Genomic DNA, 19,528 nt, shown 5'->3' on the forward strand with positions numbered 1-19,528 from the left:
TTAAGGAGATGGTGGAGGAGAGGGAGGGAGGCCGTCTTCTCTCATCCTCAGGGGTAATTGAGAATGTCGCGGAGTATCTTCTTACACTCTTATCTGGCTTTTATATTCCCTTTTCTCGTTCATCCCTTCAATCTCCCCTCTCTCCCTCCTTCAGTACCTCGGCTCTCACTGTCTCGTGTTTTCAACATGGTGCGCTAGACTCTCATTCAGGACGGCTCGTACTTCTCTCTCCTCGGAGGGCGAGTGTGGGAGGTAATTCAATATGAGGAACTTCGGTGTCGTTATTATTGATAGGATACTGTGGGTGTTTCCCGCTAGGGTTGTTACTAGGCTTCTCGCCAAATATATCGCTAGTTTCTTTACCATGTTCGTTGAAACCTCTATAGCTTGGTTCTTCGCGAAATTCGTCAATATATTAAAAGGTAAATTCTTCATCAGGAACGTCTCCCGCACCACAGGTAAATTATTGGGGGTCGCAGGTTCGTCACTATTTCCTTTGCTAGATTCTCCGTCAGGTCCCTTACCACATTCTCTTACAGGTTGGTCGCCAGGTCCCTCGCTAGAGCAGATGACAGTCAACCGACCAACACCAGGAGGAAGGGAAAGTTGCGGGATGGAATCAAGAAGGGGATCAATCTGTACTATAGGACAAGCCATGCTGGGACCAGTAATGACGGAGCCGGGACAGGGATGAATCATATTGTATCGTAAACTGTGCTAGGGGTGGACCATACTATCTATCGATAATGCATTGATGAGGATGTCGAGAAGGACATGCAAGCAGTGGGCCATGTAATGGGAGTACCATGAAAGGGAATGGGGTCATACCGGTCATGCCAAAGGGTGAGCCATGCACGGAAGGAGTAAGACATGCGATCAATCATGGTAAGGGGATGAACCATGCCTGAGGGTGGACCTTACCGGGGGATGAACCATGCCTGAGGGTGGACCTTACCGGGGGATGAACCATGCCTGAGGGTGAACCTTGCCGGGGGACGAACCCTGCCCGGGTGAGACGTACCAAGAGCAGGTTAGAGAGGGTGTGTGAGACACCTGACAATACCAGATATAGTTCCTCCACCCTCCGAGGACACTTATCCTGCCGCCTTAATTGGTGCCTCAAGTGTGTGTGTGTGTGTGTGTGTGTGTGTGTGTGTGTGTGTGTGTGTGTGTGTGTGTGTGTGTGTGTGTGTGTGTGTTATGACGGAGGTGAAGCCTCATCGTAAATAATCTACACATCATTATACTGAAAGCCTATGCCAAAAATATTGCTCTACATACTATTACATGGCTTGTGATTATTATTATTTATGTTTCTCGTTCTTAAAGTAGGATTAGATATGTTAATTTTATCTTGAGTATATGTATGTTTAATTGGGTAGCAATTCTTTTGAGAGGGGAGGACAAATGCAAATTGTCGAGCAGATAATAATTTAAGGAATTAAAAAACTAGTGACGGTTTAGTTGTTTCAAGTTACTATGCATGTTAATATTTCGGTACTCAATTTAAATAACCTATGCAAATGAGGTTATAGGCATACATTCTGTGGTATTAATAAGTAGGCTATGATTTGATTTGCATGTTCTGATTTGCAAGTTGCAGTTCTTTTAATATGCATACTGATTTTAAGAGTGTTAAGTAACTAGTACACATAGTTAACATAGGAATAATAATTTATTTATATGGAATGAAATAATTATATTTACAAGTATGGTAAATTTAACGGTTAGAATAACTCATCTTGACAACAGCTGATGCAATTCTGCCACGTTTATAACTGCAGCTGTAATGTCGTCTGTAAGGCAGCCATATATTATATTATATATAAAGATTTCAAGACCAGGAGCATGTATAATACTTGCAAGATGGTAAATGATTTATCAGAAATTACTAATGATAGGTTTATATCTGACAACGAGTGTACCTTATAATCCGTTAAAATTAAAAGCGGCAACGCTAGCGGCGGGAGCCTGGAGCTCCCAGTCCGCCAAAAATTGAGACGTCAGTAAGTGTCGTTGACATGTGCCTTCAGGAGGTGCTGCTGGTTCCTTCCCTGACGCTGGTAAGTATTCTCTATTTCTGCTGGTAGTGATTACAATTTTAGGTCTATCAGAAAATATTTATCCAAATAATTACCAACCTAAAAGTTATTCACCTGAAATACATATATTAATAAGTAGTTATTTATTTAAGGTTACTTGTTGCTTAAAAGATAAGTTCGAGGGAAGGATAAAGCTTGTTTTATGATGCCTTTTACTTGTCGTGCCTCTCGGCAGGAAGCATTCCTACCTGGCATCTGGATATGATTATACTGCCCCTTATGTCTTCTACTTGTGCACCTGTTTACTCGTCACATGTTCCTGTTTAACACCTGGTGTAGCTCGTCCCCCGAGACCCTTGCAGCCTTCCTGAGACCTTTGCAACCCCTTCTGAGACCCCTGCAGCTCCCCTGAGACCCTTGCAGGCTTCCTGAGACCCTTGCAGCTCCCCTGAGACCCTTGCAGCTCCCCTCGAGACCCTTGCAGCCCCCTCGAGACCCTTGCAGCCCCCTTGAGACCCTTGCAGCCCCCCTGAGACCCTTGCAGCTCCCCTGAGACCCTTGCAGCTCCCCCTGAGACCCTTGCAGCTCCCCTGAGACCCTTGCAGCTCCCCTCGAGACCCTTGCAGCCCCCTCGAGACCCTTGTAGCCCCCTCGAGACCCTTGCAGCTCCCCTGAGACCCTTGCAGCCCCCATGAGACCCTTGCAGCTCCCCTGAGACCCTTGCAGCCCCCCTGAGACCCTTGCAGCTCCCCCTGAGACCCTTGCAGCCCCCCCCTGAGACCCTTGCAGCTCCCCTGAGACCCTTGCAGCTCCCCTGAGACCCTTGCAGTTCCCCTGAGACCCCTTGCAGCTCCCTGAGACCCTTGCAGCCCCCTGAGACCCTTGCAGCTCCCCTGAGACCCTTGCAGCTCCCCTGAGACCCTTGCAGCTCCCTGAGACCCTTGCAGCTCCCCTGAGACCCTTGCAGTTCCCCTGAGACCCTTGCAGCTCCCTTGAGACCCTTGCAGCTCCCCTGAGACCCTTGCAACTCCCCTGAGACCCTTGCAGCCCCCCTGAGACCCTTGCAGCTCCCCTGAGACCCTTGCAGCTCCCCTGAGACCCTTGCAGCTCCCCCTGAGACCCTTGCAGCCCCCCTGAGACCCTTGCAGCTCCCCTGAGACCCTTGCAGCCCCCCCTGAGACCCTTGCAGCCCCCCTGAGACCCTTGCAGCTCCCCTGAGACCCTTGCAGCCCCCCTGAGACCCTTGCAGCTCCCCTGAGACCCTTGCAGCTCCCCTGAGACCCTTGCAGCTCCCCTGAAACCCTTGCAGCTCCCCTGAGACCCTTGCAGCTCCCCTGAGACCCTTGCAGCCCCGTGAGACCCTTGCAGGCCCCCCCCCGAGACCCTTGCATCCTCTTGAGAGCCTTGCAGCTCCCCTGAGACCCTCGCAGCTCCCCTGAGACTCCTGCAGCTCCCCTGAGACCCTTGCAGACACAGGACATGTATACATTTTATAGTACTTCCTCGGTGAGAGGCTGAGGTGTGGCACAGGTCAAGTAGGGATGGTAAAATGACTAGGGAACGGAAGGTTAAATATAAACAGGTAGTAAGAGTTTTTCATCTGCGTCCAACGGTGTGTGTCTGAATGCATGTGTATGCGTGTTTGTGTTTGTACGCGCGCGCGTGTGTGTGTGTGTGTGTACTCATCTGTGCTTACATGCTCAATTTACCAATTCTGTCCGCTGGCAAAGGCCATATTTTATACCCCAATATAATGTATCGTATTCTTTAGTACATATGTAAAAAAAATCACTCTAGAATCTCTCTTAATATTATTAAAATGATTATATATTCTCGATTTGTCTGAATTTCACTTTAATATTGAGCATTAAAAAGATATGGGTCTACTTTTTTGTTTGTACCACATAAAGCTTTTATATTTCAATTGATAAAATTAAAACACATTTTTAAGAATCAGAAATAGATGGATATTATTCGCTGTCATTGTATTTACAATACATTCACCCTCTCACTGGTAACCAGCTCTGTTTGTTGGGAAAGTAAAGTTCTCATATATGTGTGTGTCCATATTATACACCAGATGAAAAGGTGATGCGAGAATAATGGAAGAGAAGACTAATTAATTGAATTACAAATGCAAGAACAATCCTGAATAAAATGAAGAAAATTTTAATACATCTTTAAAATATACTTTTGATGTGCAAAAAAATTCTACCAAAAAAATACAAAGCTCAAATACTATAAATGAATCGCAAGAATAAAAAATAGATATTTGACTGATGCAAATTTTTTAAATAAAATAAAAAAAATATTCCTTCTAATAACTATGTTTAACTATTTGTAATTTAGTTTCCATCAGGTATAATCTGTATTTCTATTTGCAGTTAAAATATGCATACGTGATTCATCCCAAAATCTCCGTTTCCTGCGCTGTATATGTTTGCCAATTATTGACCATTCAGTCAGTGCAAGTAAATATACTAAATGGAACTTGCATTTAAGCTAATTATTTTTATTTTATCACATTTCAATGTAATTATTTAATCTAAAATAAAAAAATAATTATTTCAACGTATTATGAGAATTTCCTTTAATCTCATGCCAGTCCTCAGATGATCAGCAGAGTGGCGACTTCAAAGTTCCCCTTACAAAAAGACTGCTAAATTCTCTCACGATCTATGTGTGAGTCAGATTCTCGTAAATGAACATTAATAAAAATAGAACAATATTGCTCCACATTAGGAATACGTGTAAATAAATTTGTTTCCCAATCTCATCCTCTTTAATCATATATGTATCTCACAAAATGGAATATATCATCTTTGATGTTTAGTTTGGAGCTGGAATGAAAGGTTATTAGCCTCTGAAGAAATATTTACAACCCATCCACTTGTTAGATGATGCTTATTGTAACTGGACCATTGTACATATATATTGACGTAATGGACAATAGAATTTTATGTCCGCTTTATAGCCTTATAAAAAATAGTTAAAAACCAAACTTAAATATTCCTACGCCAAGCATAGCACACACACACATTATATATTTTTCTAAAAGGGGGTACCACCTCTGGTGCAAATGTAAGCCGGGACCCATAGCCTCGGAGAAGAAAATAGAGTACTCGGAGAAGACCTTGTGGATCCTCACTGAACACACACACTATATATATATATATATATATATATATATATATATATATATATATATATCGTGTGTGTACATATGTATTATATTAGGCGTCAATTAGCGTGCATTGGGCCTAGGATGGTTAGGTTAGTTTTATTAGCAACCTAAACCCAAAACCTTTTCCGGTTTATTAAAGTTCAATAGTACCAGATTTTTTTCTAATTGTCCATTACGTCAATATATGCACGATGGTCCCGATCGTTACTGTAGGTACTATCTAAACAGGAGGATGGGCCACCACAAAAACCAAATGACCAACTAACAAGCGTACTTTTGCCCTGAACATAGTCCAGGACTAAAATAAACTCTTGGTGTATATTGTATACACGGAAAACCCGGGTATACCACTCGGTGTATATATCATTTGCTTTTGAGGTATAAAATTACGCTGATGCTCTTGTTGATTTAAGGACGTCGACGATTGCTGGACTTGTGTGTTTACTGTAAATAGTAAAATGCCCATGACCAGCGTAAACAAAAAATCGTTCATATTAATAAGTTTATAATAAAGCAGTATTAAATTATGTTTTGTATTATGTAATAATTGACCAGACTTTACCTATAAAGTTGTAAGTGTAATCTTCCATTATATTTATTCCTTATTGCAATGTTGTAAATGCTGTTGTTGTTGTAGATTTGGGGGCGACGACGATCGTGGGATCGGATACGCTCCGGCAACCCGACGACGCGAAATGGTGAAGAGGGATGGGATCCCATACACGGTAAGTTTGTTGACCACCACCGTATGTACACAAAGCCCAACCCGTCTTCACGAGGCTGTTTAAAGCAGCGGCCGTCCTCCCCAGACACATTCATCAATTTTAACTTTGTATTAAAAATTGGAATGTTCTCATATATAAATTAATATTATTGTATATAAAATTCTATGTATAATAAGGCGTAAGGTTAGGTGTTTAGGTTCTGTTGGTGATTATTTGTATTTGTAGAACGTGGTTGAAGTATTTACAGCTAAAAAAAAAAATTAGTCGAAAAAATTAGTCAGTGAAACACTTGTTACGGAAGTGTTCGAACGTCAACATTTGTGAGTCGTGTGTAAAACGTTTTTCATTCATAAACAGGGTTTGGCGGGTGCACGGAATGGACTTTGGGTCTTTGTTTGGAGGACGAGTTGCAATAACAGCCCGTCTTCCAAACAAAGCCCAAAACTGATTCCATGCACCTGCCAAACCCCCTGTTTATGAATGAAAAACGGTATACACACGACTCACAACTGATTTCGTTCGAACACTTCCGGAACAAGTGCTTCACTGACGAATTTTGTTCGAACCACAACGCTGTAAATGCTTCACCCACGTACTACAAATACAAATAATCGACAACAGAACCTAAACACCTAACTTTGCAGAACTGAAACACGCAAATGTTTAGTGATTTCTACTTGAAATTAGGTAACAGGCGATAGAAATAAAACAAGACACACTAGCAGCTCATCGTTCCAGAAGGACGAGGCGAGTAGTCATACTGTGATCCCTTGCTTGTTTACTCTCATCTCACTCGTGGTGGGAAAGAGACAAAATAGTTTTTTTTTTTTTTTTTTTTTTTTTTTATTTTTATAAAAGAATACACAATGCACAAAACAGACACCCGCCGAAAGAACAAGTTAAGAACATACACAGGACAATATAACAAAGGAAGTAAACCACGGATACACTAAACATACCCAACAAAAACCAATAAAGAAAACACATGACACAAGGCACAAAACAAAAGAGAACCCAGAAACGGGGACAGTATGTACCACAAAAAACAGAACATGACATAAATAGCACACAATAGAAATAACATAAAACATAGACACATCCACACAACCTTAAGTACAGAAAGACAAAAGGAGAACGCACATACAAGCCCAGCCCAACAACCCAAACACAGGTGCATAAAAGTACAGAACAACAGGCCTCCGAAACCCCTAAGAGGCAAAATTACAAAACTACATTAAACAAAAAACATGGAAATACAGAACATGGAAAGTCAAACAGAAATAACTGAGGACATTTCTTGTTTCTTACTCCGTTTCCTCATGCATAATTAAAAAGACATAATACAAAGGCAGAACACAAAACACAAATCAAGAAAGAACAGATAAATAATACATAAATAGCCCAAGGCAAAGTACATGGCTGGCAAAAAGAACACTCATAACACAGGAACAGTAGTACATGAAAAGGGGGGGGGGGGAGGACCAAACATAACCCAGGCACCCCAACCCCCAACACAGAAAATCACAAAATACAGAAGAGGCTCCAAAGACATAGGAGCATATAAGCACACATACCATAAAGAACAAAAATGCACAAACCATAAAACCCATACAAGGCAAACAAAAAGGCCCACGCAGGAGCCAGGGAAAACATAAAAACCACACCCACACACAAGCACACCCAAACGAACACACACCCACAGGAGCCAAAACAACCACACACACACACACACCATCCAACAGGCCCAACTGGACCCCAAGATCATTTAAACCACGAACATGCAAAGACGCACAGACAACAGAGGGCGCCATCGGGAGAACCTCAGGACACCCCCAACCCAACGCGTCCCCCAGGGGACACAACCGCACCCGCAGCGGGAGCCACATCCACACCACCAGGCTCAACCCCCTGCCGCACCCTGGAAGACGACCGGCCAGGAACCGCCTTCAAAATCACAGGAGACACACCATACGAAGAGGGTGCCCCAGGCGTCGAGGACACCATCCACAGTTTTTTCCCCTGCCTCCGCCGCCCCGAGCCCGACACCACGCTCAATGCCCCGCTCATCCCCAGATCCCGCTTCCGAAGGGGGAGGAGGAACCACTGGAGAAGCGGAGGGAGGAGCACCAGCCAAAGGCACACCACCCGAAGCCTCGATCCTCTTCCCAGGGGGGCCCCTGCTGTGCGACCGATCCCTCGGAGCGCGCTTTCGTCGAGGAACAGAAGAGCCCAATGCAACCACAGGAGGCACAGCACAAGCGACAGCAGGCGGCTGCGCCACGGCACCAGCATCAGGAACACCGCTAGGCTGGCCGTCAGGAGACACAGTAACAACACCGCCCCTGGCCTCGGGAAGCACACTGGCCACTGCACACGGGTCGCCCGCAGGCACCACACCACACACGTTGGATTCCAAGGAGACACTCGGGTCGCGATGTACCTCCGCCGCCACCAGCAGAGGCGCACCCGAAGCAGGAGCCGCGAGAGCATCAGAGTCAACAGACAGAGTAGAGGACCCAGCAGCAGACGGAGAGGTAGGGACAGCTGGGGACGAGGCCTCCAGAGGCACACCCACAGAGCCCGGGCCCACTGGGGGCGCCCCAGCCTCCGGCAGAAGTGGAAAATCATCCGCATGGAAAACCGATGGGTCCTCCGGGCGAGGGGCACGGCAAGCTGCAGCGAAATGGCCTACCTCACCACACCGGAAACAGGAGCGAGTCTGCCCCTGGTAGAACACACGCACATAAAACCCACACACAGCCACCCGAGAGGGAATAGCCCCAGAGAGCCGCATGCGCAAAGTACGGGCACCCATACGGAGCCCCTTCAGGCGCCCACTAAGCAGACAGGCATGACGCTGCCCCACCACCTCACCATACCGACGGAACGCGGCGGACAGCTCATCCTCAGGAAACTGCACCGGCGCACCATGAACGCTCACATACGTCAGGGGGCCCCACGGATCGGAGACCTCCACCGTCACAGCAGAACCTGGAAGTACATGCGTCCGTGTACCCCATCGACGCACAAACAGCTGATACACCTGCGCCGAGGAGAACGTCACCGCCACCCGGGTAGGGGAAAGTTTCTCAACACCGTAGAGATCTTGGTACTCCACACGCATGACGTCCATAAGAGCAACCTCCACCAAGGGCCAGTCAACGGGGGCCGAGAAATCAAGCCGGGCGGTGTCGACCCGGCGAACACGGCCACCACTAGTCGACGCCATGACACCCGCCAGGCCCCGGCCAATGGCCGCACCACACCGTCAACAAGACGACCACCACGCAGCAGTTACAGGTCAACACTGACAGCCCGGGCCGAACGTCAGCGCCCTCCGGTAGCAGAGCGGCGACTTCCAAAATAGTGGTATATAGACAACCATAGAATACAGATAGCCTAATCACAAGTGTGTGGGCGGATCAGCTACACTGTAATCGACCGTCAGATTCACAATTGCTGCCTGTTGCTGGGTTGGGAGCTTGTTATGGACTAGGATAGCCATAATTAAATTTGAAGTAGCCAATGTTAATTTGCATGCAAGAGAGTTAGTGATTACTTAAAGACGTTACTAAGATAACGGCTGACTGAAACGATATGCGTGTTAGTGGCTTGCAAGCATGTAAAAACACCAATTTTATGTACTCACAGACCCAGTGTACCTTCTTTTAAATAAATAAATAAATAAATAAAAGGTGACCTGCACATTTAGCATTTCATATGCATATGTGAGGCAGAGTAAATGAGAGCAAACCATATGCAACATAGAGAGAAAAAACAAGCAATATTACCCGGAGGTTATATTGTATTGCGTGTATTGCTTTTACCATATTTGAATGATAAAATTTTGGAGAATTATTTTTTGATCATTATAATTTGCATGTGGGAGGTTCATTGATAAATATATAATACGCAAATCATGATAGGCTTATGCACATTTATTTGGAGGGAAGAGTACTGTGAAGGAGAATGTAAGGTACTGTGAACTATAGTGTGATGCTGTCTAAAAGTTCTAGGACTTCAGAATGATTAGAAATGTGTGTCAGTCTAGAAGAAAAAAGAATTATGCGAGTTCATATATGTACATATTTACATACGAACACCGGTCTCTGGCTGCCGAGGAGCCACGCACACAAACCGGTTAGTTCAGAGGAAGTTTTTTATTCAGAAAACTATCAAGTGTCGTGGTAGTGTTTTTTGATAAGATTATTTCTTATGCATGTAGGTGATAAGTGTTACTGGCTAGAGGTAAACGTTCGTTAAATTGTTGGTTATGGAAATTTGGTGACAAAATTGAGGGTGAAAGCTGCATCAGTTGGTTACCTTGCCAGATTTCGCAGCTAGGCTGGACTATGTAATATTCGTAGTTAGGCAATACTATATATACTATTTGCAGCTAGTTATCAACCATTTGCAGTTAGGCTAGGTTATATGTAATATTCACAATTAGGCTATACAATTCTGAAAGTCCAATTAGGCTATACAATTCTGAAAGTCCAATTAGGCTAAATAAAGTACCTTACAGATTTGGAATATCGACAGGAAAACAACTCCGATATATTCCAGAAGAATCTAGTCACGAGGAAAGGTCAGGTAAACATCGTGTTTATCTATTAGGTGCTCTTGTTGATCGACTTGTTCCAAGGAGATTGAAAGATGTACAGATTATTTGTATTACTTTGAAATATAATAGGCACATGGTGTATCATGCAATGCATACAAAATATAATATGGGGAGATTATTATGCAATAATGGAATAAGTATACATTTTGTACTTTGCGAGGCTATTAGATCGATCACAGAATACGTTAACATTCCTCACAACAACAGCGTGACCAATATATACAAATCCTGCAACCGCGCCTCACGTTGCACACTTTACAGTTGCAACAAACTCGTTACAGGACGTGGTGGCATCTGGTCCCGTATTCTGCACCGGCTGCCACACACCGAACTTGCATCTCAAACAGGTGGACTTTGTATAAATGGCCGTAGTACTAAAACCTGGCTCTTGATATATCCTGCTTAGTATACACTTCACGGAGTGTGCTGTCTTGAAACTTTCATGGTTCTCATTCTTATTATATATTCTCATATTACTCATTCTCATATTATATTATATCATATTACTGAAATATTGATATTCTCATATTACTGAAAACTTAGCAAGCTAAAGAAGTCAAGTAATTATGAAGACAAAGCGCTAAGTCACTATGACTATACAGCGTAAGTCAGGTACAGCTACCAAATCTGATACGTATTTTTTCGGACTCCAAAGGACAGCTCGTTCCTTCCATGTAAAGGTATAGAACGCAAAAAAACAAATTCCGTGCCATTTTATGTTAGGCAAGACGTTTCATGTTTTTTATCCGGTGGTGATCAGCGTGGTTCACTTAACACTCCGGTTTTTGTGTGTTTCTCTCTCTCCAGATACTTAATGTTACTCTGCTCAAAACTGTGCATCTCTAGCACGATAGCACTGGACATGTTATTCAATCTTATTCGTTGAAAATGTATCTCATTAAGATGAAATGGAAACAAGACACATGTTACTCCAGGTTACCACATTTTATAGAATTTTACTAAACCTATATATATATATATATATATATATATATATATATATATATATATATATATATATATATATATATATATATATATATATAACTTTAGAATACTTTCCCACCAGGAGACTCGAACCCTAGCTAGCACAGAAGCCTCACAGCAACTGGTATAATAGGTACGCCTTTAACCCACTGCACCAAACTCAGACCCCCTAAAAGAGATGGTAATTTCGGGGTATTTAAACCCCCCGAAGATCACCACCTCCCAAAGGCAACTAGAGCTAGTGAGGGGTTACTCACGTACTTTCATCAAGTCCCTGTTAATATGGGAGAATGCTGTGTCTATGCTTAATGCACAACTTGCCTAAACATGCAAGTGAAGTTTTTTTCTTTTACAAAAACAAAACAAAAAAAAAGCAAGTTTTTTGCTTTTATGTTTATGTTATTCTCAAGTAGACTAGATTTATTTTCGTCAATACAAATACTATAGGCTCCTATTTTAAATTTAAAGATAAAGTGCCTACCTCCCTGTGCTCTAGTATCGTATATATGTATAATTGTCCCTGCTGTAATGCTGGATACATCGGGAGTTCCATTTAATATTAGGATACTTGAGCACCGCGGAGTATCATTTAGAACTGGATTACCCTTATCCAAACCAGCATTCTCGGAGATTAGAAATCATTGTCATGAGATGAATCATTCTCTGCTGGAATCCGATTGTAAAATTCTAGACACTTGTATGAATGGCCAGTCGGATTTGAGAATAATGGAATCCTTATATATCAGGGAGCTGCGGCCTCTGTTAAATAACAATCTTCCGGCTGTTCAATTGTACACTGTATAATGCACAGTAGGCCTTATATTTTGATTTATAGTTCCTGCCGGCGTCTTTAAAAAAAAAAAAAAATTCTTTAGTTTACCATGATTTGTGTTTTTTTTTACTTATTTAAAATGTTGATATTGTATATTGTTTTAGTTCTTTAATTAAGATGTGGAGTACATTTTTTGGTGTTTAGTTTTGTTGGATATTTAGGTTTTTATAAGGTTTTGGCTAGTATTTTACAATTGTTTTCTATTTTGCTTGTGCTTTATATACATTGTTTGTAAGTGTGAAGTCATTATTATAATAGTTGTATTAGCATTGATTATCCATGTGTTAATTATCAAGTTCCACTTCGTTTGATCACTTCACGTAAGTTTAACAGTGTGGTTTGTTTTATTAGTTATCTTTTATTATTATTTTTAAAATTAGCTTTTATTATCTGTGTGACAGTCATAAAGTATTATTTGGATTGATCACTTTCAGTAAGTTTGAATGTTTTGTTTTATAATCAGTGTCGTTTGATATCTCAGGAAGCAGCCTGTAACAGCTGTCTAACTCCCAGGTATCTATTTATTGCTAGGTAACAGGGGCATCAGGGTGAAAGAAACTGCCCATTTGGTTCTGCCATCAGCCGGGATCGAACCCGGACCCCTAGGATTACTAGTACAGAACTCTGTCCACTCAGCCGTCAGGCCCCTGGCGTGTGTGTGTGTGTGTGTGTGTGTGTGTGTGTGTGTGTGTGTGTGTGTGTGTGCGTGTGCGTGTGTGTGTGTGGAGGACAGCGAGAGACAGAGAGCATGAATTGTGTTTTAACATCACTGAGAACCAAACTTGCCCTTAATCAGTACGTCGCTCAACACTCGTTCACAAAGGAAGGTTAATCCACAATAAAATTGACTACGAAAAGCGTAAATTTATGATGACAGAATTTAAGCACCATTTAATGCTTTTGTATTATATCCAATTCACATTACTTTGGATTATACGTTGAAACGCAGATCAAAAAGATTTATTAACATGATTGAGCCACTTAGCCCTGATTTGCAGTTAAATGAAATGATTAGCTATGATTCACAATATCAATATTACGCTCATCTAAATATGTAAATGTAATGCATATGTTTTCAGTGCGCAGCTAATAGTAAACATTCAAATATTGCCCTTATTTCCAAAATATTTTGTAATTTATGTTATTTAGGCTGTCTCTTAAATTTCAGAATGATGGTAGTGGTGTTAAATTATTTTCTTTGTTGGTCAACACTTTGTTTTTGCCGTCGCGGTCCAGATGGGGGGAGGGGGAGTGAGTGTTGCTGCTGTGGGAGCCTAAAGAGAGGTAGATGGGTGTTGCTGCTGTGGGAGCCTGAAGAGGGGTAGATGGGTGTTGCTGCTGTGGGAGCCTGAAGAGGGGTAGATGGGTGTTGCTGCTCTTCCCGCCAGTGCTGGGTGTTGCTCTCCTCGTAGCCTAGGGGGGGGGGGATGTTCCTACCGTCCCAGCCTGATAGTTTGATTTCTTTCATAGTACTGCTTCTCTGCAGCGTGTCGGTGTTTCTCTGGAGCGTGTCGTAGCGTTTCTCTCGAGCGTGTCGTAGCGTTTCTCTCGAGCGTGTCGTAGCGTTTCTCTGCAGCGTGTCGTAGCGTTTCTCTGCAGCGTGTCGTAGCGTTTCTCTGCAGCGTGTCGTAGCGTTTCTCTCGAGCGTGTCGTAGCGTTTCTCTCGAGCGTGTCGTAGCGTTTCTCTCGAGCGTGTCGTAGCGTTTCTCTGGAGCGTGTCGTAGCGTTTCTCTCGAGCGTGTCGTAGCGTTTCTCTCGAGCGTGTCGTAGCGTTTCTCTCGAGCGTGTCGTAGCGTTTCTCTCGAGCGTGTCGTAGTGTTTCTCTGGAGCGTGTCGTAGCGTTTCTCTCGAGCGTGTCGTAGCGTTTCTCTCGAGCGTGTCGTAGCGTTTCTCTGCAGCGTGTCGTAGCGTTTCTCTGCAGCGTGTCGTAGCGTTTCTCTGCAGCGTGTCGTAGCGTTTCTCTCGAGCGTGTCGTAGCGTTTCTCTCGAGCGTGTCGTAGCGTTTCTCTCGAGCGTGTCGTAGCGTTTCTCTGGAGCGTGTCGTAGCGTTTCTCTCGAGCGTGTCGTAGCGTTTCTCTCGAGCGTGTCGTAGCGTTTCTCTGCAGCGTGTCGTAGCGTTTCTCTGCAGCGTGTCGTAGTGTTTCTCTGCAGCGTGTCGTAGCGTTTCTCTCGAGCGTGTCGTAGCGTTTCTCTCGAGCGTGTCGTAGCGTTTCTCTCGAGCGTGTCGTAGTGTTTCTCTGGAGCGTGTCGTAGCGTTTCTCTCGAGCGTGTCGTAGCGTTTCTCTCGAGCGTGTCGTAGCGTTTCTCTGCAGCGTGTCGTAGCGTTTCTCTGCAGCGTGTCGTAGCGTTTCTCTGCAGCGTGTCGTAGCGTTTCTCTGCAGCGTGTCGTAGCGTTTCTCTCGAGCGTGTCGTAGCGTTTCTCTCGAGCGTGTCGTAGCGTTTCTCTGGAGCGTGTCGTAGCGTTTCTCTCGAGCGTGTCGTAGCGTTTCTCTCGAGCGTGTCGTAGCGTTTCTCTCGAGCGTGTCGTAGTGTTTCTCTGGAGCGTGTCGTAGCGTTTCTCTCGAGCGTGTCGTAGCGTTTCTCTCGAGCGTGACGTCTTGTTGTCTCTGTCACTCAACCTTACTAACACCTCGAGGGAAGACATGAACGCGAGAGTTCACAACACTGACAAATATTTGCATGTAGTACAATTTAGTTTACTTCAATTAATGTAAAAGCGCTGACTTTCTCTACTGTACGGTTAGCTAGTAATCAAGTGTAGACCATGACCCTCGTCTTTACTGCACTGTCCACTTCGCTCAAAAAATAATAATGTGATAAAAGCCATTTTAGTATTTTAATTTCTTTATGGAATAATCAAAACAGTGTCATTTGATACAAATAGAATGAATCTGCCTCAACCTCATTCGCTACAAAAGCCTGAAAGCCGCGAGGGGAAGTTGACAGCAACATGTCTGTCCGAGTGCATTAAGAGGAGCCGGGAGACAGGTCTCCGTGGGCTGGGATGTACACAGTACTGGGAGTCGAGTACAATGGACATCCCACTCTCCTCAATGTCCCTGTATGAGCAGACAGGGAAGTCTGCCAACCAACCGCATTTGAAACGATGCAAATCGAAGCGAAATGTGGAGAGGGACGGAGCGGGTTGCCTGATCTGTCACCCGTGTTCTGGCTCCCAAGGATCCTCCCCTCTATGCCTGTGGCTCCACAGTGTTCACAATAGGGTTCCCATGGTACCTTCCGCACCTAGATCTAAACCCATAAACTGGTTTCTACCGTATTGTTCCTACCCAGGGCTACTGGACGGGGAGATCAATAAGGCATCTAGGATTTATGCCGAGGTTAATATTTAATATCATGAGCGTTTGTATATAGTAAGATTTTCAAGGGAATGTCATATACATTGGGGTTGTGTATTGTTATTCGTAATTATTATACTGGCTTAGGTGCTAAGCCAGTATGACTATAGCACATGGAAGGGATACGATGACAGGATAGGAGTTGGGATGTAAGGACCGTGAAAAATGATGCCATACTACTTGAACCATCGAGGATCGAACGCCTGCTTGTAAGAAGCGAGGATGTCGTTCTACCGTTCAGTCCAAGGGGTTAGACGTATACTGTATTGTTTGTGTGTTTTTTTATCAATGAATTTTTATGAATATATATGTCCAATTTATCATTTTTAAAATCTAGTTTTCTCTTAAGAATCAGATTGTCGTTTTTTTCTTCAGATTACACGGTTTAATGCCAGAGTAATTTAATTAAAAATAGTAATATCGACGTTAAGCAAGTTTGTGAAAATCATTTGTTGCCTACACCAAAGAGTGGGACAACGAGATCATTTACACGAATATGCACGTGGAAGGTAATTGTTTTATAAGCGCACCGAGTGAGCGAGTTTTGACTGTTTGTTTAAATTTGATTTAACGTTCAGAAGTAAACGCTTCGACTCTATGCCATTTGTATATTAAAATTTAAAAAAAATTGTAATAATTTAGGGATTTCAGAGGAATAATTTAAGGAAGGATTTCAGAGGCACCTGAATTTTCCTTATTGTGGCTAGCCCCGTGACCCAGTCGATAGGGCACTCGTCTCTCATGCTGGGGGTCGCGTGTTCGAGGCTCCTATATGGCCCTGCTGAATGAAACATATATATTATATATATATAATCACCTCTGGTTGCTTTTGTAGGGACCCTCAACCTCGAAGAGGTTGAGGATATAAAGCATCCAGGAGAGCTTTATGTGGTGTACCCGCATACACTCACATATTGTCTTCTACTACCCCGTATATTTTTTGTATTTTGTCATTTTATTTTATTTTATTTAAAATTTCATTATACTAAAAGGATTACAACATTGGTTACATGCAAGGTACAAGGCTACTTGTTACAGGTTGTCGAGTTCTTCCAGCTCCTCAGATGGCGGGCAGGAACCATGGATGCATTATGCACTTGCTCTCTGTATCGCCACACTAAGGCGCTGAAAGAGGAAACTGGCGGCTGTAGGGGTCTCCAGTTGTTTCAATTAGCTTAGAACTCAGCTCCTTAAAAAACTAGCAGCACTTTTACCCCAGGCACCAAGTGTCTCTGAGGCAATGGGGACAAAATTGTAGTGGTGATCATGATCTCTGTATTTACGAGACTTGACTGCTTCCCGGTCATTGACAGCACCGCCTGGCTGTGCAACACTGAAGTCCACATAGATGTTGGCTAAAGTTGAAACGCATGTGATAAAATGATAAATGCTGCTTCGAATTGAAAGGATAAAATATGCAAATTTCCTCGTACAATTAATAATAAACACGATTCATAGAACTGTTCTTTTGTTGTTTTAAGTAATAGGAAAGAGTGATAATGTGTAATGGTGTCGGGGCAGCAAGCTACAAAGCTGGCTCGCTTGCATAACAATCGATCAAGTATACTGAACTTTTTTATGCCATTATTATGAACGATGGTGCCAGCCGCAATGCTCTGCTGCAGAAGGCTGCTAAATAATTCTGGTGGTTGATAAATGATCGTCTCTCTCTCTCTCTCTCTCTCTCTCTCTCTCTCTCTCTCTCTCTCTCTCTCTCTCTCTCTCTCTCTCTCTCTCTCTCTCTCTCTCTCTCTCTCTCTCTCTCTCTCTCTCTCTCTCTCTCTCTCTCTCTCTCTCTGTACTCAGAGAGAGAGAGAGAGAGAGAGAGAGATAGGGAAAGAGAGGAAGACTGTAATTGAATAACGTGATGCATGTTGTTGTTGTTTTAGATTCAGCTACTCTGAACAAAAAGTACGAAGTAGCACGGGGTATGGTGAGCCCGTAGTCAACTTACCTGGCACAGGAGCGGGGCTCTACCCTGGAAACACAAACCGAAACTGTATCTATTTTCCGCTTGTTACAACTTGTAATAAAGTTGTTACATCTTGGCTTAACGTGTTTTTGACGTATTAGAACGTTGTTACAACTTGCTATATTGGTTGTTATAACTGGTTAGGAGGTGTTAAAACTTGTTCGAACGTTGTACCAACGTCGTAGTTTCGGTGTGTGTTTGTCTGGTATGGACAACTTGATGCACTTGCAAGAACTGTTTAAACAATGTCTTTTACTCTCGTTCACCTCACTACGTGTATGCCTTGATAAACACACAACTATACACAAATAAAGAAATAGGAAAATCAAATTTGACTATGCACTTTTCTCTCTTGATTTTGTTTTAAGGTAAAAGTAGAAATATATATTCCGTGGTGCGATTGATGTGAGCTCCTCGCTACTAGTATAACATGCCAGCAGCTCTTTGTAGACACTCCTGAAATAATCATGTCCTTTTACAGCGTCCTCCTAAGCGCTTGCATATCAAACACACCCACGTTAACAAAAATGTAATAAGCCATTACATTTTAATAGTAAACTCCACTGATGCCAGTCGTTTTAATATCATTAATATAGGAGGTATATTCTGACTCGTTCGCTTTTTCGCTTGGTGAGTGTGAGTGCTGTGTTAGTCGTGCGGGTGTTTTATGATAGGGCCGGGACACAAAGGACCAAATTAATTTGATAGTTTCGGAGCTCATATCCGGGATGGAGCCAATATTTACTCTGCTTGTAATTCATATCTGATGTGAACTTAACGTGTGAGGGCGGGCGAACGCGTTACATCCACTTGGAAAACTCTACGGTGATGTATGTTAACATTTCACTTACTTTCTCATTAGATAACATGGTTTGGTTTCCCAGTATAGGGTACAGGTCCTGTTAGGTTCATCATAGTCCCCCTAGGCCCAGCTGCTGACATGTCCCAGGATACATCCCACAACAGTTGCCTAATTCTGGGGTACATATTTACGGCTATGGAAACAGAGGAAGCATATGCGAGCAAACTAACCAAACGTCACTGTCCTGCGCGGGAATCGAATCCGGGACCATTTGTGTGTGTGTGTGCAGACTGTGCGAGTCACTTCTGCAGAATGTGTACGCCAAAGAAAATTCAGCACAAATACGTGATTACGAACAATTCAGATTTACACCAGCAGTAAGATGTTAACGGGATTCATCAAGCCTTTACACAAACACTTACAAAACCTGTTCATCTTTCCCTAATCATGGCGACTTTCTTTTACATCTGTTTAACAGTTTCTGAGCTCACACGTGATACGAGAATATTCATAACAATAACATTAGGTTGCGATGTTCGCAAATTCATAAATTTGAAGAAATTTGCCATGATTAAGGAAAGATGTACATGTTTCGTAAGTGATTGCGTAAATTCTAGATGAATCCTGACTCTTGTTAATATTATTTTTTGTTGGATGTTGCATTACATTCAATGGAGTGTGGTGGTGTTTGGCTGGGCGTTATGGCGTAGTCTGGTTTATGCATCTAAGAGAATACCCACCTATGTCATAAGTGGCCAAGATGTGACCAAGATATGATAAAGATATGACCAAGATGAGACCAAGATATGCCCAGGATCAGACCAAAATGAGACGAAGATAAGATCAAGCATTACATTAAGGCAATGAAGAAAATGCTTCCTTTGCTTGTGCCAAGGAAAACTGCGGTGACTGCTCATATCGCAGGAAATTATCGCGAAGATTTGCAAGCTCAGCAGCAGTTGGATGATGGTGAAGAGAGAACTGCAAGAAATACCGGATTC

General features: G+C 43.2%; 1 protein-coding gene and 1 long non-coding RNA gene across 2 annotated transcripts in view; one reads left to right on the top strand and one right to left on the bottom strand.

Moving 5' to 3' along the window:
• Nucleotides 1-2,328: 2,328 nt before the first annotated feature.
• LOC123761987 (uncharacterized) lies at nt 2,329-3,531 on the bottom strand. The gene has a single exon (XM_045748149.2). The coding sequence runs from the start codon at nt 3,529-3,531 to the stop codon at nt 2,329-2,331; it is 1,203 nt and encodes a 400-aa protein (XP_045604105.2).
• A 2,259-nt stretch (nt 3,532-5,790) lies between these two features.
• Nucleotides 5,791-19,528, top strand: part of LOC138370975 (uncharacterized) — a 517,340-nt gene continuing 503,602 nt past the window's right edge. Inside the window, exon 1 of the long non-coding RNA XR_011230285.1 lies at nt 5,791-5,951. This is a non-coding gene — a long non-coding RNA (uncharacterized lncRNA). The remainder of the gene's footprint in view (nt 5,952-19,528) is intronic.

This window comes from Procambarus clarkii, chromosome 34 (genome assembly GCF_040958095.1).
Source record: "Procambarus clarkii isolate CNS0578487 chromosome 34, FALCON_Pclarkii_2.0, whole genome shotgun sequence".
Taxonomy (NCBI): Eukaryota; Metazoa; Arthropoda; class Malacostraca; order Decapoda; family Cambaridae; genus Procambarus; species Procambarus clarkii.

Excerpts from the sequence above, each read along its gene's own strand:
- LOC123761987 (XM_045748149.2), bottom strand. The coding sequence starts at position 3,531 with ATGTATACATGTCCTGTGTCTGCAAGGGTCTCAGGGGAGCTGCAGGAG.